This window comes from Chionomys nivalis, chromosome X (assembly GCF_950005125.1).
Source record: "Chionomys nivalis chromosome X, mChiNiv1.1, whole genome shotgun sequence".
NCBI classification, from domain to species: Eukaryota; Metazoa; Chordata; class Mammalia; order Rodentia; family Cricetidae; genus Chionomys; species Chionomys nivalis.
Window position 1 is genome coordinate 112,488,153 of NC_080112.1, and position 25,594 is coordinate 112,513,746.

At 36.1% G+C, this 25,594-nt stretch overlaps 1 protein-coding gene across 1 annotated transcript in view; it reads left to right on the forward strand.

Annotated features, from left to right (window-relative positions):
- Tenm1 (teneurin transmembrane protein 1) overlaps positions 1-25,594 on the forward strand; it is an 836,340-nt gene that overhangs the window by 301,895 nt on the left and 508,851 nt on the right. The window contains exons 4-5 of the mRNA XM_057759068.1: positions 13,959-14,219; positions 15,815-15,871. Coding sequence (XP_057615051.1) covers positions 13,959-14,219; positions 15,815-15,871 — 318 coding nt within the window. The remainder of the gene's footprint in view (positions 1-13,958; positions 14,220-15,814; positions 15,872-25,594) is intronic.

Consider the following 25,594-nt stretch of genomic DNA (forward strand, 5'->3'; position numbering starts at 1 on the left):
TCACAGCAACTGCTTTGTGCTCTGGAGCTAAATGCAGGAGAGATCAACATTTTCTTTTATTTTTCCGCCTGCAGGCACAGATGTTGTTTGTGTTGTCTAGAAGCACAAAATACGCTCTAAAATATCACTTCTGTTTTCAGTGAGTCAAAGTGACAGGATGATAGTGAAGGGAATCTATAAGAATTAGTGCAAAGTGGATTAATATTTCAAGGGGAGGCATAAAAATACTTGCAGAACAGCAACGAGCTAATATATGCAGAGATTAAAGGTCCCTTTTCAGGCTATTAGTGATGGAGGAAATGCCCATTGTCTTCTGGTTGCTATATCCCTCAAAGTATTTTGGCGAATGGCTGTAAAAATCCAGATGGAAACAGCAGTGAACTGAATGAAACCTGGGAAGCAAGAAGCAGGAAGTTCTTGCCTCAGCCACGTGCACATTGTACAAATAAGAGCTAGGCTGTGAATTTGAATGGGCTACTTATAACTTTATACGCTCTGCGGGGTGATTAGGGCTCAGTGTTAAATTGTGCTGAGTTCGTTTTGCTATTCGGCATCCATGCAGCCTCAGACAATTTATTTCCTTTTTCCTAGAACCTCAGTTGCTTTCTTTGAAAAATAGGAATAATAATAACAGCTTTGCTCAGATAGCATACTGTGAGGTTTAAATGAAATAACGTATGCTTCAAGACGTGGTGCAGGAAGATCCTGAGTACACATCTGGATTTATTTTCTTCTTATCCTAATATGTGACATTGTGTGTTCTTTTGTAGCTTGACCTCCAATTACATTTAGCCAATGATTATGGAATCTGTACTTAACTGACATATACTACAAGTGGCTAGATGTAAAACCTTGCATTTATTCATTTACTCATGAATTTCTGGGTAAGCGAGGTAAATTAATTTCTAATTTTCCACAGTTAACAGTGACCTTTCTTTCTAAATACACATTTTAATGGTAAACATATTTCTGTCATGGATAGGATCAAACTGAAGTTGTTAGTCATTGTGGCATCAGTCTAAGACTTTAGCATACAACATGTAAGCTTGTCTTGATCCACTGAAGTGAGTGAGAGTAAATGACCATTTGAAGAAATCTGCCATTTCTCTTGTTCAAAGCAGTTTGTGAAACCATATTCATTATCCTGTCCTATAAACTTTGTTACTTTGTTTTGTAACTCCCAGTGTTTTGCTAGAACATTTAAATTAGGTAAGCATAACATATTTTACCATAACCTTGTCTTTTCCAAACCAGTTTGTTGAAATACAATTATCATGAAAGAAATTATATACATTTAAATGTGAAATTTGGTGAACTTGATATACGTGCATAATCTTGAAAATATTATGAAGTCACCATAGTAAGCCTAGATATCCCCCCAAAAGTTTATTCTTGTCTATCTGTGTTGTCTTTTTACCCTTCACTTTCTATCTGACCACAAGCAAGCAACCACTAATCTGCTTTCTATCACCATGGATTGGTTTTCATCTTCCAGAATTTTACATTAGCAGAATCATGCAGCATTTAGATGCCTTGTCTGACTTTTATTTCTTTGACTTTCTTTGTTTTGCTCTGTTTTAGATATGGTTCCAGTACACAGCTCAGGATGACTTTAAACTTGCCATCCTCCTATGTATTTGTTACCTTCCTTGATGTAGCAACAAAATACCTGACCACACTCTGTGTGATTGAAACTACCTTCCTGAGAAGGTATATTCATTGGTATAATAGTGGCATAAATGTTATGAAACTAATCAGACATTTTTTATTGGATCTAAATTCTACTCCATGAAGTGGAGTCCATACTTGATACTATTAATGGGGACAAGAATCGGTGGCTAGATAGGTCATTGGCCCTGGAGAAACCTACTACTACTATTTTCCTAAGTGCTCATAGCACTAAAAGTACTCCTAATGACTCATTGCAGTACATCTCTCAATTTAGAAACTTCTTACTATAGATGGCATTCAATACAGAGAACCACAATGGTTCAACTCGTAGAGAATAAGATATTACAGCGTGTCCAGTCCTCAATGGTACATATCACGTTCCTCCATCAAAAGCTCAGGGAACTTCACAGAGGAGTGGAACAGAAAGGTTGTGTGAGCCAGAGGTTGTAGGTAATGCCAAAGAAACAGAGTTTTCCAGATACAGGAGAGCAGATGCACACATGAACTCAAAGAAATTGTGGCAGCATGCAGAAAATTTGCACAAACACCAGAGCCAGAGAAAATTCAAGCATGAAGTAGGAGAGGTGGACACAAATTCTCATCCATAGCTGAGGAGTTATTGGCATTTGATTCTGACTAGGAGACAGAAGGTCAGTTTCTTTCAATGGTATGACACTCTATATATTGACCATACTCCATGGCAGGCCCAAGGAGTAGTTGGCCAATACAAAAACAATACTCCCTACATTTATAAAACACACACACACACACACACACACACACGCGCGCGCGCGCGCGCGCGTGTGCGCAGCTGGTGTAACAGCATGACCTTGGGTTCTTGCGTAGATAGTGATATAGGAGAGAGTCTGAGAGAAATTGGAAAAGGGGAATGAATGTGGTCCAAACACATCCTATGAAATTCTCAGAGAATGTATAAAAGCATTACATAAAGAAAAAAATGCCTGGCCAAAGAATGCTAAGGAAGTATTTATTTTGTCTAAAATTCAAGGATACACGCCAACATGTTAGGAAAGCCTGCAGCTTAAGTATGAGGACATAGCTGGCACATTGTATTCTGATGTAGAATGTTCTTCTGTATATGTGTTGCTTTTATTGGTTGATGAATAAAGCTGTTTGGCCAATGGCTTAGCAGAGGAAAGCCAGGCGAGAAATACAAACAGAGATAGAGAGAGTAGGCAGAGTCAAGGAGTTGTCATGTAGCCGCCAAAGGAGAAAGATGCCAGAACCTTACCAGTAAGCCACATCCTTGTGGCAATATATAGATTAATATAAATGGGTTAATTTAAGATGTAAGAATTAGCTACGGATACATCTGAGTCCTTGGTCAAACAGTGTTGTAATTAATAAAGTTTCTGTGTGATTGTTTGGGTCTAGGCAGCCAGGAAACAAAAGCATAGTTTCTGATTACAGTATTCATAGTCAAGAAGTAAAGGGAGATGAATGCTCTCACTCAGTGAGCTTCTTCTACTTTATACAGAACAAGACACAAGCCAAGAGGTTGGTGCAGCCCTCTATTAGGGTAGGTCTTCCCATTTCAATGAACCTCATGTAGGTAGAACCTCAAGGAATGCTCAGATCCTATCCTAATCTAAAGACTTCCTCACATTTGCCTGAAACTGCTTCTTGGGCCATTTTAAATTCTGTCAGGCTGACGAACAATGGTAGCTATCACAGATACAGTCTCATTTTGTAGCTTAGGTTGGCGTCAAACTTATAATCTTACTGATTCCACACATACAGTATGAGAATTGTAGTATGCACCATGTCAGGCTTTGTTTGGCTTCTTTAACTCAGGATAATTACTTTAACATTTATCCACTATAAATATTTAATATTGTTTGCTGTTGTTATGTGTAAATACGTTTTCTTCCCCTTTTAATGTCTCAGTACTATCTAAGTATGTGGATGTACATAATTTGAATTTCTTCTCTTGATGGCCTTATTAGTTATTTCCAACTTTCACCTCTCCCAACCAAGCCTGCAATAAGCATTTAAATATGCATTACTATATTAGTAAGCAATTTCATTTCTCTCTGGTAAAAACTGATGGATAGGACATTCTATCATATAGCAAGTAAACATTTACGTTTGTAAAATATGAAGTTCTAACTAGTCCTAAAACCAAATTTGCTCTCAGACTACCTTAAAAAAAGGATAGTAACAAGACTGAAATGGAAACAGCTGTTGCTACCCAACCTGGGGTCAACTCTGTCCACCAGGAAGCTATCTATGATTGTTTATTTGTCCTCTATAAGCCAGCTGGAATAGCCACGTTCATTTGTAAAAACGCAGACAATGAAATTTAGTTAATGTGGCATCGTAGGAAATAGGGACAAAGAGATGTAATGGAATGTTTACATTGTAGCAGTCTAGGTCAAGGTGCATTCCCATGCACCATTGGCCCACCATTTGTCTCTGTTGTAGTGTGAAGCTCTTTCTGGAGAGAAGAGTTTCCATTCTGGCTGTATTAAGGTCTCAAGGCATGAGGTTTTCTGAGAAGTTCCAATTTCTTGTGTCCATTGGTTTAGTACTCTGTTCAATAAAGTGTCTCTTTAAAATACAGTCACTTATTCTAGGCCAGTTGTTGCATAACCAAGTTATTTAAACAAGTATTGGAACAAACTAAAGCATATACTCTGTCAGTTTTTGCTGACTGAATGTTGAAGTACTAGACATAATTGAATATTTTACTTTGAAAGAGGTTCAAATGTAAAACTTCCTAATGGGTCTCCAAATAGTTATTTACTCAACCTTTGTCCACTTAGATGGTTACATCATCAAAAGCACTCAAGAGCATACTTTCTTAACTCACTGTTGTGATCACTGCATTGTGTAACTTACAAAACTGACTAATGAGAAGGAAAACCGAAGTTCCTATTAACAAAAGCTTAAATGTATTTTACTAACAGCTTTTAACTTGTTCCAGTAAATCCCTCCAGTCCAATATTCTAGAGTATAACTCTGAAGAATTTTCCTAAGAAGTGATTTTGTAACTCATTATGATGAATGGTATTCCTCTGGGAGACTATTTCCATCAGAGTATCCAGAAGGCTTACTCTACATTAGACTAATATTGTTGTAAATTGTTTATTTCCCTGAATCCATAGATAGTAGCCTGCTGTCCTTTCTTTCTTGCCAGATTTTCAGAGAGAATCAGTTATTGAAAATTCATAGATGATTTAGTGAAACAACAACTTCCAAATTGAATTACTAAGCATTTTTGTTTAGCAAAACCATTTTGTATGTGTCACCATTATATCTGTGATTTTAACCCTTTTAAGAGTACTTTTATATTTCTTTTTGATTTAAAAATTTTGACATATAATAATTCTTTGGCTAGAATTTGTCTAAGATGAAGTGAAGTTATCTCAATTTATTTAGTGTTGCACAAATCACAGCAGTTTATAATTAACCTTTTTCTGTTGGTTATATATATTTATGTATGTATAAGGAGGTGTTGACATACTTACCTTGTCATTTATATTCATAGAGAAATAATTGTTACAGGTAAGCAAATTAAAATGTCCATAAGCCTATATTTTTATGAGTAGTATTAATACCTCCATCCCTGGCCATAAAGTCCAGTTCTGGTTCCAAAATTTCACTCTGACTACGAGAAATTGACATAGTACATAAAGAGAAATTTTAAGTTATTTATTTACAGTTAGACTAAAACTATGTAGATAAATTCTTAATCTGTATTTACTTTTCTTATAATAGTGTTATAGTTTATAGAAAAGATGAAATTATGTCAGGAAATATGTGTATGCAGATTTCTCGATGAACCCTAGTTATGGGAGGTAGGAGACAGTCTTTCTTCTAAATTGTATGTCTTAATTTCTGACACCTGTACTCTTGCAGGTCACCCCTATTCATACTCAACCTTGCATTTATTGAAATAATCCTAATTCCTAGGGCCCTTGTTACAGTGTGCTTGCCTATAGTCTACTTCTTTTGGATGATCCAGGAACATACAGCTTTTAATACTGAGAGACATCAGAAATGTTGACAATATTACACTGTATAGGAGGTAACCGTCTAACTCAAGAGACAATATATGATATATAAATAATGAGAAAAATATGCAGTTGTGTATAAAAGTATAAAATAAGGTTCTAAGTGTTATTGTGAAAGTTAAAATTACTGGATGGAGGACATTTAGATAAAAGTTTCTGAGGATGCTGGGACAGATTGCATAGGTGCATCAGAGTAGTTAAAGATCCAAGAGAAGTATCTTAGGTGCTTGGCGGGACATGCTCAATGACACAGAGGCAAACATAAATAGAATGCCTTTGAAAGGTGTAAATAAGAACAATAAAGTGGAATGTAGTTTATTCAGTAGCTCCTCGTGAGCAGTCACTCAGGTATCTTGACATTTTTTTCATTTATCACAAAACAAATGCTATCAGAATTCATATTGTTTGCCTTTTGAGTATATATGTGAAGCTCTCCCAAGTATCTTTAACGGTGTCACTCCTTACATGGAATTGTACAGTAGATTAATGTAGCTTAAAATTTCACACACACACAAGCACAGCACACGGACTGAACAGCTTCGCATGCTTAGTGAGCATAATGGAAATACACAACCAAATCGGGAAGACCACTCTGGGCAATAAGGAATCAGGTCCCAAAGTGTTATGAACAGCCAGAAAATTGGACCAACACAGGTAAGAAATGAGAAATTTTTAGGGCCATTGAACACCACGTACTTGCAGTGTTCAGTAGCCCTGAAAATTTCTCATTTAAGCCAGGAAGTCCTTGTCTTGTTCAAAATGTTGAAATAAAGCCAGCATGTGCAAGTTCTCATTGATCAACTTTCTGCTGTTGTCCAGGACATCCCACTATGTTTTATGGTCCCTGATCTGCTTTCCAGGCTCTTGCCACAAAGACTGCTTGTCACTCTCTCAGTCACTGTTGCATTAGTTTCTAAGCAAATCCTCTTATGTGAATACAGTCAAAAGGAAGAGCTCTCTAAGAAGCAAATTAGTTGAGGAAATAGTTAACACTTGCTTACTCCCACAATAAATTTCTTTCCTCTCTTTAGATTGAGGACTGCTTTGGTCTACCTCTAAGTGTGATGAGAGTTTGTGTAGATTTCGTCCAGGTTCCTATCTCATTGCTCTTTTTTGATTTTGTACAGTTATTTGTTGGGCTTCTCTGATGATGGCTCTTATTTTACAGATTAGTTTTTTTTTTTTTTTTTTTTTTTTTTTTTACTGTGTTCTGGGATGTTGCCAGGTAAGCAGTAGCAGTTTCTTACAGATGATCAATGTTTATACTTCCGGGTTTAAACCCTGCAGGGATTTGTTGGTGTCCTTTTCAGTATACCAAACCGATGGGGAAATCTTGAAAGTGAAATAAGGCATCATCAGCACTTGGAAATGCAAAGAGAAAATAGAGCTTCAGGGACCATGGTTATTTTATGTATGTCCTAGACAACCATAAGCCTCAGTCCTACACATTCAGATCATTCCTCCTCTCAGTCCTATACCCCAGACAGGACTGATGAGCCCCTAGTATGAAACTAAAGGTTGGGTTTGGATGACATGCCTTTATTACTTTGCTATCAATAGGACCTACAAAAAGACTCTCTGTGGAACTTTGCAAAGGACATAATATAGTCTTGCGAACTTCTTTCTGCTCACTGCCTCATGCAGCAGCAAACGATTGATAAAGGCTTTTCATTAAAAAAAAAAGGAAATTAAAAAATTGGACTAATCCTTTAAAAAAAAACCCTTGAGGGCTGCTTGTTTTTGTTTTCTTGAGTTGAAATTGACTGAGTTTTCAGGGAAGCTGTGTTGGAGGACCCTCGGATGAACTGATTTGTTTGAAAATGTGATATTTTCTTTTGAAAGCCTCCAAACTGATCAGCAGAAAATGGTTTCCAGTAGTGAAAATTATTTGTCTCATGTCAAGAACTGCTAATTATCTTCTCTGTATTTCTTACTAGAGACTGCAATAAACCATTGCATGTTCCCTAAAACCAGTAATGGATTATTAAGTGGTCAATAATATTTTTCAATTGTGTGAATTTATTATAACAGAGTTCTATTTGTAGGCTGATTGTAAAGTGGTAATTTTATTGTTTACTGAGTAAGCATTTACACAGTTTTTTTATATTTAATATTTTAAATATTCTGTATATTAATCAATGAGTAATTCCAAGCAATTACTCAGGCTGCACCAGTACTCTAATACACTGAGTTTTCTAATGATAACACAAGAACTTATTTAGCTTCTATGTGTACTTATTCATCACAAAACTTTTTCTATTTAATTGTTGACCATTTACATTTTGTCCTGAGAGTCTCATATTATAGTTACAGGAGCTCAGAACAAGTTGCCCTTTAGAGTTTTATTTTAAGAGGTTGTTATACATTTTGTAATAGAAGAATCTGAATTCCCTCAAGTGATTTATTTTAAAAACTACATAGGTACTTAATAACTTTCATTTCTATACAATTCATAAGACTTGTCATGATACAAAATTTAAAACAATAATTTCATTACCATCCATTATTTTGGAAATAGTCTATACTCTTTATATATTAAATGTCCCAAATTTCAATCGGCTAAAATAACTATGCTCTTTGACCTCACAATATTTGTCTGGATCATGATGCCTTGAAGATTTTTGGAATGTTAATAGGTAGAATTTTAAGTATAATGAATTTTTGAAACTTTCAAAAGCATAGAAATAGCATTTCAATAAAAATGGTGATGTAGACAATATTACTTTCCTGTTCTAGTTTTGATAAATTACTTTTCCCCACTTGCCACCTAAAAGTCAACCTCTGTATTCAGATGGAAAACTCAGTACCTCATTTTATGCAGCACCTCAATATTTAAGTAGTTTCTTTTCATCAATACAAGTATCCAAGGGTGACAAAATGTGTCATGATCCCCTACTATTGGAGACTCATGTAGCGGTGCAAGATTCGGTAGTGATGAATTTCATCCTACTTTCAATCTAAACATGATTTTCATTTGTTAATGTCCCTAGGAAAATACTGAGCCCTAGAAGATCACTAAAATATTATACACCCTTTAACTTAATTGTCTCTTGGTTTAGATATAAGTAATAGAATATTTCAGTTCATGTTCCTTGTACTTTCTTCAGCTGAGGTGAAAGGATCAGGATCTGCTTCCAGATCTGACACTCTTGGTTCCATCTGTGAAGATGGATTGACTTAAAACCCCTTCTATGTCTTCATGACTTTTGATATAAAATCCCATCAGAAAAAAAATATAGTAAACAAATATAGTAAATCTTCTTTGCCAAAAGGATCCTTTGGTATTTGTGAAATTGTTATCACAATAAATATAATAGGTATATATCCTGGTAGTTTTAATTTTCAGCTTAAAACAACCAAAAGTCATCTGAGAAGAGTGAATCTCAATTAAAGGATTGCCCAGATCAGATTGGCCTATGGCCCTGTCTATGGGGAAATGCCTTGATCGTTGATTAATGTGAGAGGGCCCAGCTCACTGTGGGAGACATTATCTCTAGTCTGTATAAGGAAGCTATTAGGCACAATCCTTAGAATTGGTGAGACAGAAAGTTGCATTCCCCCCACAAACACTGAGTTCCTGTATTCAGGTTCCTGCTTTAAATTCCTGCCTTGCCTCCCTGAAATGATGGGTTGTGATTGGAACTGTAATTTGAAATAATCTGTTTCCTTCTGAAGTCGTTTTGGGTTACATTAACAGAACCATTCACCATACATTCATTTATATTTTTAAGATATTTAATAAGTAGAAACACAGAATGTCAATGAATTATCTGTTGTCTTTTATTTCAGGTGCTTATTTGAATTGTTAATCTTGTTGATGTCCATCAAAAATCCCATCCTTTATTAGGGGTGACTAATATTTCAATTACATTATTGTTGGTTTATTCGCTTACTTCTTTAGATAGAATTGCATCATTTTTAGTTTGTACCTATTATAAATAAAACACCAATAAACAAATGTATGCAAAATGTTTCTCCCGGGAGCACAACTGTTCTCCTGGTAAATACAAATCAAATTTATAGGAAGCTGCTAGACTGCCTTCCAAAGTGGTATACCAGTTTGCTTTTGCCATCTGTGAATGAGACTTGTATTATTCTCCACCCTTATTAGTACTTGGTAAGTGTGGTTGTTTCAGTAAGAATTGCCCCCCATGGGCTCATGTATTTGGATGTTTAGTCACCAGAGAGTGGAACTGTTTGAAGGAATTAGAAAGATTATGAGGTTTGACATTGTTGGAATAGGTGTGACCTTGTTGGAGGGAATATGTCCAGTCTCTCTCTCTGTCTCTGTCTCTCTGTCCCCCACCCCCCAGTCTCCTCACTCCCTCTCTCTGCTTCTCTGCTTGTGGATCAAGATATAGCTCTCAGCTATTTCAACACCGTGTCTAGCCGCCACCACTCTCCCTGCCATAGTGATAACGGACTAAACTTCTAAAACTAAAAGCAAGGCCCCCAGTTAAAAGCTTTCTTTCATTAGAGTGCCTTGGTCATGGTGTCTCTTTACACCAATAGAACAGTGACTAAGAGAGTAAGAGATTTCTGCTTTTTGTTTGTTTGTGTTTTATCCTAGGCCACATATGCTTGCATTAGATTGTAGTTTTAGTTTATATTTTTCTGATAACTGTGTTAAACATGTTTTTATTCATTTATTAGTCATTCTTGTATCATTTATTTTGAAATGTCTCCTTCAAACCTATTACCCATTTTAAAAATTACAGTTTCACTCTTCTAATCGCTCCTATGTAATCTCTTGAAATATGGTTAAAAACACATTTTTCTTAGAATGAAAATTAGAAATACATGCATGAGACTGCAGATACACTTATTGAACACATCTATCCTATTTTCTTCTTGGAATGTAGTTTCTCATGTTACCAGTCTAGCCATTTAAACCTTAGATGTTTTAGGAGTATACATTTATTTCTCTTGTGAACAGCTTTTTGGTAAGAACAGGTCTATAATAAAGCCAGTTGAACTTTATCTCCTCTAGGGAGTATGCTGCATTTTAGGTAACAAGGTTGTGTGTGCAAGGCTAAAAACAACCACTAAGGGTCCATTGAAGTGCTTGTTAAATAATGCATCCTATGGGGATTTTAGGCAGAATTCGGACTTTTGTGTATTTAAGAAAATATTTTGCAATGATAACTCTGACTTCAAAAAAAAGAAGTAAAGCAGCTAGATGAACATTACTTATGGTGACAAGTTAAATGTTTCTTTCTCTGCAATTTCACACTCAATCTAGCTTTGTCTCCTTTACTGCTTCATAAAAAGAACAACTAATTGCTTGCAAAGATCTTTCCAACTACAGTTTGTTGAAGAAAGAATACATTTGTCTAACTTACTTAATTAGACTATTTGTGATTTAGTCTTTGTTTTCAAAATGTTTTCTAATTCCAATAGAAAAAAGATTGGTTATCCTGTACAATTTTGATAATATTAAATGAAATTTAGTTTGAAGGGAACAAGTCAATGTTCAAATTTCTTTTTGAGTCAGACAATAAATCTCGTTAACAAAAATGGAGCCTGCTTACATCTGTCAGTGCTTCCTTGGGGAAAAAAATTTTTTATCCCAGTGTTTCATCAATCTAGAATGGCAAGTGGTCGTCTATTTGCATTTACTCATCTTTTTCAACAAATGCCATGACTCAGATGCTCATATTAAAAATCAGTGGAAAGTCACTTCTCATGTGCTATCACCTGAGGGAAACTAAATATAAGTCAATGTTTTGGGAAGTGAGTTTCCTAATTAGTTCTCTGAATCTATGAAAAAAAATAAATGGAGGCATTTCACATTCATTCAGAGCAAATATTTTCTTTCTTTGTTCCCAGAATTCAAGCTGGCATGACAAAATCTATTGTAACTTCACCACTCTCCTTTTCCCATCAACTTTGGAGAAACCTCTAGGACAGAAGTTTTCAAACTGTATTTCCTATGATGACTATAGGCCTCACATTAAAGTCCTCCTAAATTCAAACTATGTTGTCCAACTGCATACCTGCTGTATCAGACATTAAACCAGAGAATAGGGTAGAAGTGTGGGTAAGGTACAACAATTTATGTTTTAATAAGTCTTCCAGGAGATTCTCAGGTAAGCAAGTTTGAGAACAGCTAATCCTAGGTGAAGGAAAGGATGTGTGTTTAAAAGGCTATGCTGCATTCTTCTCTTACAGTTATACAGTTGTGAGCCGACATGACTGTTAGCAAGTTATTGTAGCAACACCAACATTGTAGTATTCAATAAAGAATCATGATAAAATTAGCATGACTATTCCAAAATTCCTAAGATTTTCATTCAGCAAAATGGACTTTGCTTTTTAACCTTACAGCAGAAAAAGCATGATTTAGTAAGGTTTTGTGTTTGATAAGTGAAACCATAACTATCTTTAAAACACTTCTTTGAACTTGACATAAATTCTAGTAGAAAAGTATATGTATTTGTAAAGAAGCTAATCTGTGAAATTTCAAAGTAGCATTCTAAGCAGCGACTTCCAACTGCAAAAGGGTTAATTGTTATTAAATTTTCTAATACATTATAGTAGATTTATTTGTCTGTAATAGCTGTTTCACAAAGCATAGTACTAGAAACATAACAGTTATTAAACTGGCGTTAAACATTGGTTTCTAAAACCCTTATTTAGGAAGCTTTTACATTCCAGAAACAGTTAATATAACGAAGAAATTCGCATTGTAAATTTTTTCTAGTACATGATCTAAGAGTAAACATTTTCTGTATTCAAAGAATTGAATTTATGTTAGAGTTTGCATTTTATGGATTAGATGCAGTCAGTTAAGCCTTTTCTGGGCCAATTGATGTACCATCTCCAATGTCAATCTGAGAAAATCCTATATAGTGTACTACATCCCTGGATGACCTTATCTAAGTATTGCATGGACATTTCAGATGATATGTCTTGGCATGTGGCCATTTTCATTAATTTATTAGGGATTGTTAAAGCATCTCCCCCCTTTTGACACCTTGCCATAATTGAATGTAAATTGATTATAAAGCAGAATACCAGATATTCAAGCAATAGGTTGATGGGGCTTCACCGGCCTCTCGCAGAAATGATGCTCATGTTGGATATTGTAGAAATAAATAAATAAAAACAGGAATAGGAGTTTTGCTGCTCGGTGTAGGCTAATGGGAAAATCCCATCAGCATACTGGGTGTTATTTTCTTTCTTATTAAATGGCATGGTAACTGATTCCAACCACATTAAATTGTAAAATTTGGAAGGAAAGGGGGAAAAAATACAAACTGTGAAGTATTGCCAAGTCTATTGTGTATGTTTTCTTTGTTGTTGTTGTTTGTTCATTTGTTTAAAGACCAAGACATAATTATACTCCCCCACATACACTCAGTTTCTCCCAGAACTGCAGCCATCTAGCTTCCGGAATCTGCCCTATTTGAATTTTCCAAAAGGCTTAACTTTTCCCCTTCTTTCTTTTTCTGTACTGTTTACCCAAACACCTTGAACTTCCTTATTCTTTCTCTAAAGTTCTTTTCCCTGTCCTATGATGGTCCTTGCAGGCTTAAGTCAATGACATGGTTTTTCCTCTTTTCCACTCTCTTCCTCCAGTTAGCTAGCTGTTTGTTGTTACAGACTGCCTACCCTGGGATTTTTTCCTTTAAGCTCAAATACAGTCTTCTTCCAGCTTTAAAACAAAACAAAAGAATTTGCAAAATGTATCCCTTAAACTCATTTAGAGACAGTGGAAAACAATATTAGTTGCTCATAATTTTAGAGTTTAACATATTTGAGTAGTCTGTTTGAATGTAATGTTTTTCTCAGTTTTATATTACTTATTAGATTATATATAATATACATGGCATACTCTGAAAAGCAAATAATTTTGCTATTTTAAGCATAGGTGTGCTGTATAGATCACATATATTCATTTTTAAGAGAAATTGCTTTAGAGGGCATCTTTATACTTTATACTTATTGTACTCACTTATTTCATTATATTTTGTGCAACCAAAATATTGTAGCTATAAGCTATTTTGAGGATGCTTTTTTTTAACCCGAACCTTGTAAGAATCAAAGAGAGCATAATTTTAAGTAACAGAAGTGCAAAATAAGCACAGAATTCTAGCTACCATAAATAAAAGACCAGAATTCTAACTTTGTAAAAACTCGTACTTACTAGCAGTGGGGAAGGGGACATGAGGACAGAAAAGTGAAAGTTAGTGATTTTGTTCATACTTATATACTCTCTTTTTTTGTCTGAACTTTGTTTCTTTTCAGAGATAGAATTCTGTGAAACTCCTCCTACTTTGTGCTCTGGCTACCAGACAGACATGCATGGCGTTTCTCGGCATGGCTACCAGCTGGACATGGGATCTGATGTAGACACAGAGACAGAAGGTGCTGCATCACCCGATCATGCACTGAGAATGTGGATAAGAGGCATGAAGTCAGAACATAGTTCCTGTCTATCCAGCAGAGCCAACTCTGCATTGTCCTTGACTGACACTGACCATGAACGGAAGTCTGATGGGGAAAATGGTAAGAAAGCTACATCTGCAATTTAAATGAAATTCAGGAAGAATGGCTTTTCCCCCTTTGCTTTGTTATCACTTCCTATATCTGTCCATCTTTCATTTGGCATGCAGAATACAAATACACGTTAGCAGGTTCCCAGGAACAAGGGGTATATTTAAGTATCTGGCAAATAGACACATTTATTTATAACGACACAAAATAGTCTTCATTTCTAAGGAACCCCTGGAGAAATTATCTCATGTAGTCAGCAATATTGTGAATGTCTTATTCATTACTCACCTTTTATTTTCATTTTTATTTTCCAGTGCTACCCCAGTGGGATTTATTATAGGAAGTACTCATTTCATGTATTTTGGCTTTATATCGGTGTGTGAACAATGAGATGAACAATTATATAGCACACATACCCTCTGTAGGGGCTCTCTATTTTGATCCAAATTAACTTTCTGAGTTTATAAACAGATTCACATTAACCACATTAGAATGAAAGTTTTTCACAAACACAATTATTTTAAAGACATCAGTCATTTGCCAGACAATAACTACTAACGGCAATATCATTATATTGTAATTATATATGATTTCCTTATACATTTTAGAAAATGAAATAGTTTTGCTTTTTGAGTTTTCAGGAAGGAGTTAACTTATTTAATGTATGCTCTTCTGCCTCTATCAAAAATCATTTCATAATAGACACATTAAATTATTATTAATCAAGTTAATGTAGTCTACCCATCATTTTCTTTGTCAAAATTTTATGATTTCCCTCTTATCCACATTCATGCCATCCAAACTGATTTAAAACATTTTAAAATGACAAATACTATATGTTACTCTCATCTGAGGTACCTAGATTTTATACAATTACAAAAAATTATTTATATATTTTTATATGAAAACAGAAATGAATTTTTCTAAGAGAACAAAGGGACAGGGAGATTTGGAGAAAGAGGATATTAGACAAATATACTCAATATTCTATATATACCTGTAAGAACAGAATTTAAATGAAAACAAATAGTTGCACAAAAAGCATCATGTTCTTTGTTTCAGTCTAATCCTCAGAACTGTTTGAAATCTCATTCTGGGAGACAAGATTCTCTGCTGGCTGGTGCCCTTTCCTTCTTCCAGCATGAGATTCCTTGAGAAATTCCCATTTCTTTGGGGTCCATAGTTTTAGTAATCTGTTAGTCAACTGAAAGACACACCTGTCTCTTTTCAATATCTTCATCTCTTTCACGCTGGTTATGGCCCCTCACATAAACGATTGCAGTAAGCTCACTCAGTTGACACAAACATTGAGAAAGAAGTTCCCCTAGGCTGTACTATTCTATCTGTATATGATCCTCGTTGGAAGGTTTATTTTAGGGATGAGGAAAAAATGAAGAACTAAGTAGCGCTAATGTTTTCACAACTCTAAAAACAATGAACACTATTGATTTCTATGCATTAATGGGGAAATCTTATGATACATACATAGATAATTTTTCATTAAGGCAGTTATGTTTAAAAATTCTTGATGCAATGTTCATGTTGAAATTTTAGGAATCATAGACAACTAGGACAATTAATAATTGGTAAAATGTTTACTCTTACAGGCTTTAAGTTCTCTCCTGTTTGTTGTGATATGGAGGCTCCAGCTGGTTCTACTCAAGGTAAGTGTTTTGAAATATTTGACTAAAAGTTATTTTTACCTCAATCAATAATGACACCTACCTAGTCTGCAAAATGAATATTTACCAAATAATGAGGAACTCATAAGGCTAAACAAATGAAATTATCAGAGATTAGTCTAGTGACCATGTACTGACTTGTTTTTCTCCTTTAATTGTGTGTATTTTGCTTATGAAGAGATGCTGGAAGGCAGGTAGGGGTAAGAATAATACATGCTTTCATGAAAAATACCGATTTGTCTTGGGGTTCGTGCCTAAATACAATAGCTACCTTTTTGTTCTTGTTCTGGTTTTGTTATTTTGTTTTGGATTTAGAATGGCTTTAGTTTTACCGTGATATAAATCTGATGCTGTCATAACTTTTTCATGCTGCCTAGCAGATAGTCTTGGTCCTTCTCTCAAGATGCTGCTATCTTGGCCTTACAATTGCATTTTATTCATGTCATCAATTACAAATACTTCATTAAAAAGAAAAAATAAAAGCAAAAGGCAGGTCATCATTTAATGAAGATTTTTGTTTTTGCAATTCTTCAGGAAGGGGGCATTGATGACTATGTGTGTTTTCATGTTGTACTCATTGAATTTGTTCCTTTGCAGAATGATATGGAGAACAACATTTGTAAATGATTTGCATGACTCAGTTTGTACCTTGTGGTAGGTCCTTTCATCAAACCACATTTATTAAAAATTATGCGATAGTTAGAATATAAAGACTTAGAATAGGTATTATAACATAGACAGTAGTAATATTTATTATTGTTGTTGGATCAACATTTCTAAATCCCCAAACATATCATTATATGATGCTCTCATTTCAGTCTCAGACCTATTACCTCTATTTCATTATTTCTTTTGTTATAATTGTAACATAATCTCATCTTTTCCCCCTTCCCTTTCCTCCTCCTGCCCTTTTTGCAAGAGGAAGGGTTAAACAACAATTTATAAACTCGTTTTATAGTAGAATATCTTCTAATCCTTCCGTCTCTCTTAAATCATATTTTATATGATGTGAAACTGAACAGCTCTACTTAGAGTCCTGTATGGCTTACGCTGACTCCTACTATTTCCAATAAGGAGTATATAACTCGAGATCTCATCTATAACATATAATAAGGTTCCACTAGTGTAGAAACTGTAATTCTTCTCAACTGATAATCATCAGGGCTGGCCTGTATTTAGTATTTTCTTAGAGAAAGCTTGAGAGTGTAAATGCTTTTCTTTTCCTAAATGTATGTTAATTTAAATGAAAAAAAATTTTCAACTCATTTAACTTTGTGTTTGCATGTAAATGGAGCTATTTATTTCCCACTGATATCATCCATTCATGAAAACATGCCTAGCAGAGTATCTATTTCATTAACTCATTAACTTGAATTTGTATATTCTATATTTGAAACATAAAAATCCATAAAATATTTTTGATTTATAGGTTTCAGCAGTTCAGATTCCATGCCATCCTATTTTCATGGTTCAGTTAGTCTCAGTGACACTTTATTTTGTTTCTGACTTCCTATACTTTTTGTTCTTTTTCCAATTATTGATGATACTATAGAAACAATATTATGAAGCACTTAAGGATGATTAAAGTTTCACTACTGTGAATGAGGCATACAAGCTTAGATAAAGGAAATTGTTAATTTAGGTGAGTTAACCAACCAGAAAAGAATCTAAGAAGTGAAATCAAAGATGTTTATGACTCTGTCCATCACATGCATACTGTATGACTTAGTGGTACTTAGTGGTTCTACTTACATTTTCAGAATATTGCCTAAACAGATTGATTTCTTTCATTTAATCCATAGACCAAGTCTTAAAAAATGTTTTACCCTTTTATCAACCATGTTTTGTTACTGTAAATTTAATTTAAATCTGTAACATGTTATAACCCCTAAAGAATTATACTAAAACTTAACTTGGCTGTTGGAATATTTGAACAAGGAGGGAAAATAACAGGTAACAAAAATGGATACATTTTTCTAGGTTTTCAAAGAACTATCAGTATACTATTATATTTTTCAGTCCTACCCATTTGTCCCAAGACAATCCTTTAACACCTATCAATACTTAATTTTCTATTAAGAAAAATGCATATGCATTATCTAGCTGAACCTTGAGGCCTGAGTACCAGTTTGATATCATACTTCTTTCATTATACCCTTCTCACACTCCCTTTTCAGCTAACTGTTAGGGCCTGAGTCCTAGACTGTCATACCTCACAAAAGGTGTCATCAAGCACTAGACTAGATAGAAATGTGGCCTGCTTTATTCACTGTTATAGCTTCGATAACTAACCACAGCATATAGAGCATAATTACAAAGTAGACAAATAAGAACCATGTCATGTTCTGAGGCTTGGGGGCTTTAAAGCAAGAAATAATATATTTTTCATAAATTATCTATGATCTCTTTGAAGGATAGAAATGCTACATGAAATCAGGCCTGTGGTTATCTAACAAGCAACTTTGCCTCTGAAAAATGATCACTTCATTTTTTGGAACTATATAACAATACTACTTTATATTAGTCAATATTCTCTGAAGGAACAGCTTATACAATGAATATCCATATATTAAACAGGGGATTTATTAGAGTTGTGAACAGGCTGCTACCTAGTTAGGCCAAATCTATCTCCTGACTGAAGGGCCAAGAATCTTGTAGTTGTTTAATCTTTGATATTGGCTGTCTCAGCAGTCTCAACCTGGTGTTAGAATCCTGGAGGATTCCTATAGAGCTGCTCCTCAGTCTATGTTAGAATCCTGAAGAAGTAAGTCCTGATATCAGGGAAGGAATGCCTCAGTAAAAGGATAGCTGAACTTACCAGTGAGAGTGAGGACAAGATGACCAAAATCAAAAGCTTCCTTCTATGTCATTGTATGTGCCCTGTCACCACAAGATATGGCCCAGATTTAAGGTTTATCTTCCCAACTCAAATGACCCAAGCAAGAAAGTTCTTCACAAGTGTTCCCAGCTGTTTGAGTCATAGTTGAGTCTGGATGTCGTTAAGTTAAAAACTATGATTAGATATCTTAATTCTACCCCCTGCCAACTTGAATATAAGGACATCTCCTTATATCGTGCTTGATTTCCAAATGAAAACAAAAACCACATCATAGTTATAATTTCTGCAATTGGTCACATGACTTTAGCTGGTATTTCTAACTACTTTCTTCTTCTACCCATTCTGTATTTTTTCCACCCACAGCAACCTATAGATTAATAAAAACCCAGAGACAAATATTGGGGTTAAACCTGAAGATCAGGAAAGGAAAGCAGTGGAGCCACTAGAGAGCTCTTAACCTCTAAGAAATCCTCCGACTAAAAGAGAATTAGTTCCTGTCTCATCCCACTTTATATTCCTCTCTAGTGCTATGATTAAAGGCATATGACTCCCTAGTATTGGGATTAAATACTAGTGGCTTAGTTTTCAGGTATTCAGACAAACTTTATTTATTAAAATACAAATGAAATATCCCTATAGCAACCACCTCAGCTACTCTTAGTTCTTTTCCAGGAGGAATGGCCCTATAATTTTATTCCTGAAGGGTCTGTGCTCTTTGTAGTACTGTCAAAATTGGGTTGTTGTAGTTTCACATTAACTTTAACCACAAAATGTGATAGCAACAAGAGATTCTCTAATAGGTCTCCTGCACTCCAAGTATTATCTTTCTCACCTCTGTTATGGAGAAGTGAATCAATTTCCACCTGGAAGCCGAAACCAATCACCCTTTTCTAATACTACTATTCCTATTTTAGCCTGTTGACTTATGGCCATCAGAAGTCCAAAGGGGCCAGTCAGAAATCTGAGCTTCTAGCTCAGATTTTATGTTTACTGGTAGTAGCATCCCCCCACTTGGAACCAATATTTCTGTCCCAACAGAACTTAAAGTTATTGGAACAGGAAGCAAAAATTTTCCTAATGGGTCATTATGCGTGATAGCGAGTGGATCCATCTCCATTTATACCACTTCATTCCTGGATCTCATATATTCTGGCTCTGAGAAATACATTACCATATATTCAGGTTAATTCTCCCTAATTGTAACATTGTCTTCAAATGCCATTCTACCTTTCTGTGAAGTCAACTGTTTGAGAATGGTGGGCAATATAATAAGACCAGTGGCTTCCTGGAGAGTAGACCAGTTGTCACACTTCTCGGCCTATGAATTTAGCTTCTTGGTCAGGGGCGATTCTGTGTAGAATGTTATAACAGTAGATAAGGCACTCTGAGTTCCTATATGGTAGGTTTGTCAGAATCATCATGTGTAAGCAAGGCAAATCCATAAGCAAAATAAGCAAAGATTCTAGTAAGTTCAAAGCACTTGCCTTTCCACATTGGAAGTCGGCCAAAATAGTCAACATGTTACCCGGTAGATGGAAGGTCATCCCTGGGAATGGTATCATATTGGAAGGTCGGTGTTAGTCCCTGTTTTTGGCAGATCTGGCACTCAGCAACAACTGTCGCCAGTTCACCTTGGTGAGTGGAAACCCATTTGTCAATCCCATGTACAACCTCTATTTTCATCATATTGACCTCTGTTCATGGGCCTGTTGACAGCTGTTGAGTGATGCTGACCATCCACAAAATAAGTCATCCTATCCTGTTGTTTAGCGACCTCTACTAAAGTTACCTATTAATGAGAATTTCCTACTATACAAGCCTCTTCACATACATTTAGAAAGATCTATTCAAGTACTTGTTCCCCAATTTTCTAATCATGTTCTTTCCAAATCCCTGACCATCCAGCCAATCCATTGGCTACCGCACATGAATCAGCAGACAACTGGAAATATGGACATCACTCCATCCAGGAAAAATACACAATCTTGTGTACTAATTCTACCCACAATGAAGATTTCTCTTCACTGATGTCTTTCAGGCTTGTTACAGAAAGGAACTGTAATGATTCAGCTGTCCACTTCTGGATATTGTTTGCATAGCATGCAGAAACAGATCAGTCAAAAAGAAAAAGGCTCAAATCACCTCTTCCTCAGTCAAATGCTAATAATGCATATTACATGAGACTATAGGTATATGATTAAGAACAGAAATGATTTTAACAGAAGTAGAAGTCATAGACATTAAGACAACTTCATTCTGTAACTTGCGTTGTTAGGACCTGCTCAAGACTGATCACATATATATCACTTCCATTTAATAGTAGATTGCTGCTGTGCACATCCCAATTTATGGCTCAGGGTGGGGTTAGACAATACCCAGATTATTATATAGGCAGCTCAAATTGCTTGACAATTTGGTGGCCAATGTTCATTTTTCGCTAGGGCCCAATAATAGACCAAGTGTTGTCTCTTAAAATGGAAAAGTTGTCTGTGAATGATGGCAGAGCTCTGCTTCAACATTTCTAGTGTTTTCATAGTGATTTGCCTATATGTGAGTGCCAATGTCTCCAGGCAACATCATTTTCTGACACAGACACCTCAAGTACCATCAGGTCTTCTAGAACATATTGTCCAAGTAGTATAGCAACTTAAGCCTGTTGAAGGGTCTTTTGCTCTTTCAGTCCCCATTCAAAGCTAACAGCTTTCTGAGCTACTTGATACATGAGATGGGATGACACACCCTAGTAAGGAATGTACTGCCTACACAATCCAAGCAAGCCTGCTTGGTGGTGTGAAGGTTCAGGAAAAACAAATTATACTTTACTTTAGGAAGAATATCTGTCCCCCACACCAGTGAACTTCTAGAAATTTTACTGAAGTAGAAGGCCCTAGAATTTTGTTTAGATTTGTTTCCCATCCTCAGCTTCCCTTTGTGTTACCAGCAAGTTCACAGTGGTTTCTACTTCCTGCTCACTTGGTCCAAGCAGCATAATGTTATCAGGATTGTGTATCAGTGGGACATTTTGCAGGAGAGACAGATGATCAAGATCCTTTCAAACTAAGTTATGACTCAGAGAAAGAGAGTTAATATACCCTTGAGGTAAACTTGTAAAAGGATACTGCTGGCCTTGCCAGCTGAAGGCTAATTGCTTCTTGTGATCCGTATGGACAGGTATCAAGGAACAGGCATTTTCTAGGGCAGTAGCTGCATACCATGTACCAAGAGATGTGTTAATCTGCTCAAATAAGGATATCACATCTGGTACATCAGTTGCAATTGGTGCCACTACTTGATTAATTTTGCAATAGTCAACTGCCATTCTCCATGATCCATCTGTCTTCTGTGCAATCGAAGTAAGAGTGTTAAAGGGAGATGTGGTACAAACCATCACCTCTGTGTCATTCAAGCCCTTGATGGTGGCGCTAGTTTCTGTAATTCTTCCTGGGATGTGGTATTGTCTTTGATTCATTGTTTTTCCTAATAGAGGCAACTCCAATGAGTTCCATTGGCTATTCCAATCATAATAGCCCTCACGAAACCAATATGGGAAATCTGTCAACTTCTAAGTACATATAACCCAAGTATACATTCAGGAAGTAGGGAAATAACCACAGGATGTTTGGGGACCCACTGGGATTACTGTGAATAAAATATCACTCAAAATTCCATTAGTTATCTGACCTGCATAAGCCTCTACTTTAACTGAAGGGTCACATTTGCTTTTCCTCCCAGAATCAGTACCGATTATGTATGCTCCTAGAATATCCCATAGACATGGGAAATGTTGATTATTTCCTTTCCCCGATGTATATTTATCCCTGTAAAAGGAATGTGCCACAGTGAATTTATTGGAGAAAGCTAACAGTAAAACTCATAAGTATTTTTATAAAGTCCCTTCCTCACAGGACCCTGGGCATCATTTAATTCAAGACGTTCAGGGTTTGCAAATAGGTTCAAGTCTAGAAATTGTTTTAGAAGCCAAGGTTCCATCTTGTCATTATCCAATATAGCCTTTCTTGGATTTGTTCAATAATTTTTCTATTTAAACAGATTGAATAAAACAGAGTAGCCTTCTCAATTATTACATAATTAAGAATATTTTATTATATAATAAAACATAAACACAATTCTTTAGTCAAAGTTCCATTCAAGGATCGCCACCATAAAATATCACTTTGCCTATGCTACCCATTATGGGTCAGGCCATTATTGACATTGCTTCACTTGTCCTTCCCATTGCCATAACAATACTTACCTTTGTCTTAGATGATTTAGTTTTACCACCTGGCCCTTTCCCCTCAGGGCCCAATGTTGTGCCAATTCTAATTGGTTTTAATAATAAAAATCCTGAGTCAGATATTAGGGGGTGAAAGCTGAAATATCAGAGAAACAGAGCAGCCAGTCACTAGTTCTTAGCTCTGCTTAATCCTCAGACCAAAGTGGTGATCCTGGTGCGGTTAGCTACACACTCTGATCTTCAGGCAAGCTTATTTGTTCAAGCAGAAACAAAGTATCACCACAGCCCAATTATAACCCATTGAATTTAATTCCTCCAATTGAGCCACAGTATCTAGTATCCTAATGCTGGGCACAAGCAAAGTCCAACCATAAAGTTCTTCAAATGCACTGTGGCCTTTCTCATCATTTTAGATGTAATCTTATTAGTGAGTGACACTTTTTCTGAAGGATCGGGCTTTGCACAGCGTACGCACTCTAGCCTTGCAGTTTCCTACAACTTTAAAATTCCTTCGTCAACACAGCAAAGAAATGCAAAACATCTCTATCATCTTTTCAATAGACCATTTTATGACAAATTTTGGTTGTGCAAGCTTCCATATTAAACCTAGAATCTCCACCCAGAGGGCCCATATCAGAAAACTCAGTCTGATGCAGTTTTATGATCCTTCCACCATTATACCTTTATTGTATGTCCTTAAAATCTATTCCCACATATATTCCTCAGACTTCTGCTTGCATGAATTAGCAAAATCATTAAGTTCTTTAATGATATATTGCACATCCTCGTGGCCTATACTTATTATCTCCCTAAAAGCAGGTTTAGCTTCGAGTCTGAATATAGTTCTGAAGGCACATAGGTAGGCGCTGAGTGACATCAATATTGTTTTGTCTGGCATCTCCTTCAGGCAAGATCACTATAGTCCAGCAGACAGTGATGGATTAATTTCCTCAGGCAAAGGTGGAGAGGGCAAAGCCGCAGTAAGTGGGAGTGGAGAAATAGCCTCTGCTAAGGGTGAAGAGACTATTTCCTCAGGTGAACTAAGCCCCGCAGAATCTTTGGGTGCAAAGTTCTCAGCCTCAGTGGGTTCCTTGTACACATCTTCATCACCAGTTATAAAATTCTTATTAAACCGTGCATTTATTTAACCACTTACACCCTCTTAGGCTGGGATTTGAATTTTCATTGAAATACAAGTAATCTTATACTGATGGTTTGGGTTTGATTTTCCATAGCTTGAAATCGATGGCTGCTGGGAAGATTCTCTTCCACGACACACTTATAAACAGTTAGTCTTTTTGTTTGCATCTGGAGCCAGGCACTCAATGGTGTCACTGAGTTCTTTCCTTTCTTTTGTCATATATCTGAAGATATTACAAGTTGGTTAATTTTATCAAGGAGTTCACTCTTATGTTTCATGAATTTACCCAGATATACTAAAAGCACCTGTTGTAATAGGAGGAGTGGGGCTGCGTCCCCGGCACCCAGCCGCCCACATGGCTAGCTTATGCCCCGAAATAATTACATGGAAACTGTATTCTTTTAATCACTGCCTGGCTCATTAGCTACAGCCTCTTATTGGCTAGCTCTTACATATTGATCTAACCCATTTCTAATATTCTGTGTAGTACCACGAGCTGGCTTACCAGGAAAGATCTTAACCTGCGTCTGTCTGGAGTGGGAGAATCATGGCGACTCCTGACTCGGCTTCTTTCTCCCAGCCTTCTGTTCTGTTTACTCCACCCACCTAAGGGCTGGCCTATAAATGGGCCAAGGCAGTTTCTTTATTAAATAAAAGTAACGCCTCCATCAAGCACCCAGGCAGAATCATTATTTTTCTTATTTTTCCACAAATTGCCAAATGTTTTATGCATTGAATCACTAAATTCCCTTTTCCTTACAATCAGGAAAATCAAATGAATCTATCCTGGTAAGTTCGTTAAGTAGTTCATACCATAGATACTTAATGCTCTCCATGCTACTAAGCGAGGCTTCAGTAATTATAGGTAGTAACAGATTAGAAAGCCAGTTCCCAATATTTAAAAAAAAAGAGACAGGTGGATTGTTATAAATTCAAACCTAGCCTGGTATACAGGGTGAGTTCCAGACCAGCTAAGATTATATAATAAAACCCTGTCTCAAAAACTAACAAACAAAAAATTCAAACAAACAACAACAAAAAAAAATCTTTAAAATTTTGTTTCTCTAGAACCCATCCTGCTTTCACAATCTGTATTAGCCAGGGTTCCATACAGGTACAGAACTGATACACCAAATATCCGATATTAAAAGGGAATTTATTAGAATGGCATACAGGCTGTATTCTATGTAGTTCAACAGTCGTTGTCTCCCATCTGAAAGATGAAGAATCTGGTAGGTGTTCAGTCCATGAAGCTGAATGTCTCAACAGTCTCAGTCTTGTGGCAGAGTCCCAGAGGATTCCTAGAGAGCCGCTGGTCTTCAGTCTACAATGGAATCCCAAAGAAGTAGGTACTGACACCAGTGAAGGAGTGCTTCAGCAACAGGATAGGTGAACATGCCAGTGACAGTGAGGGAAGGCAGGCAAGAAGCAAAAGATTCCTTCCCCCATATCTTTTTGTGTGGGCTGCCATGAGAAGGCATGACCCAA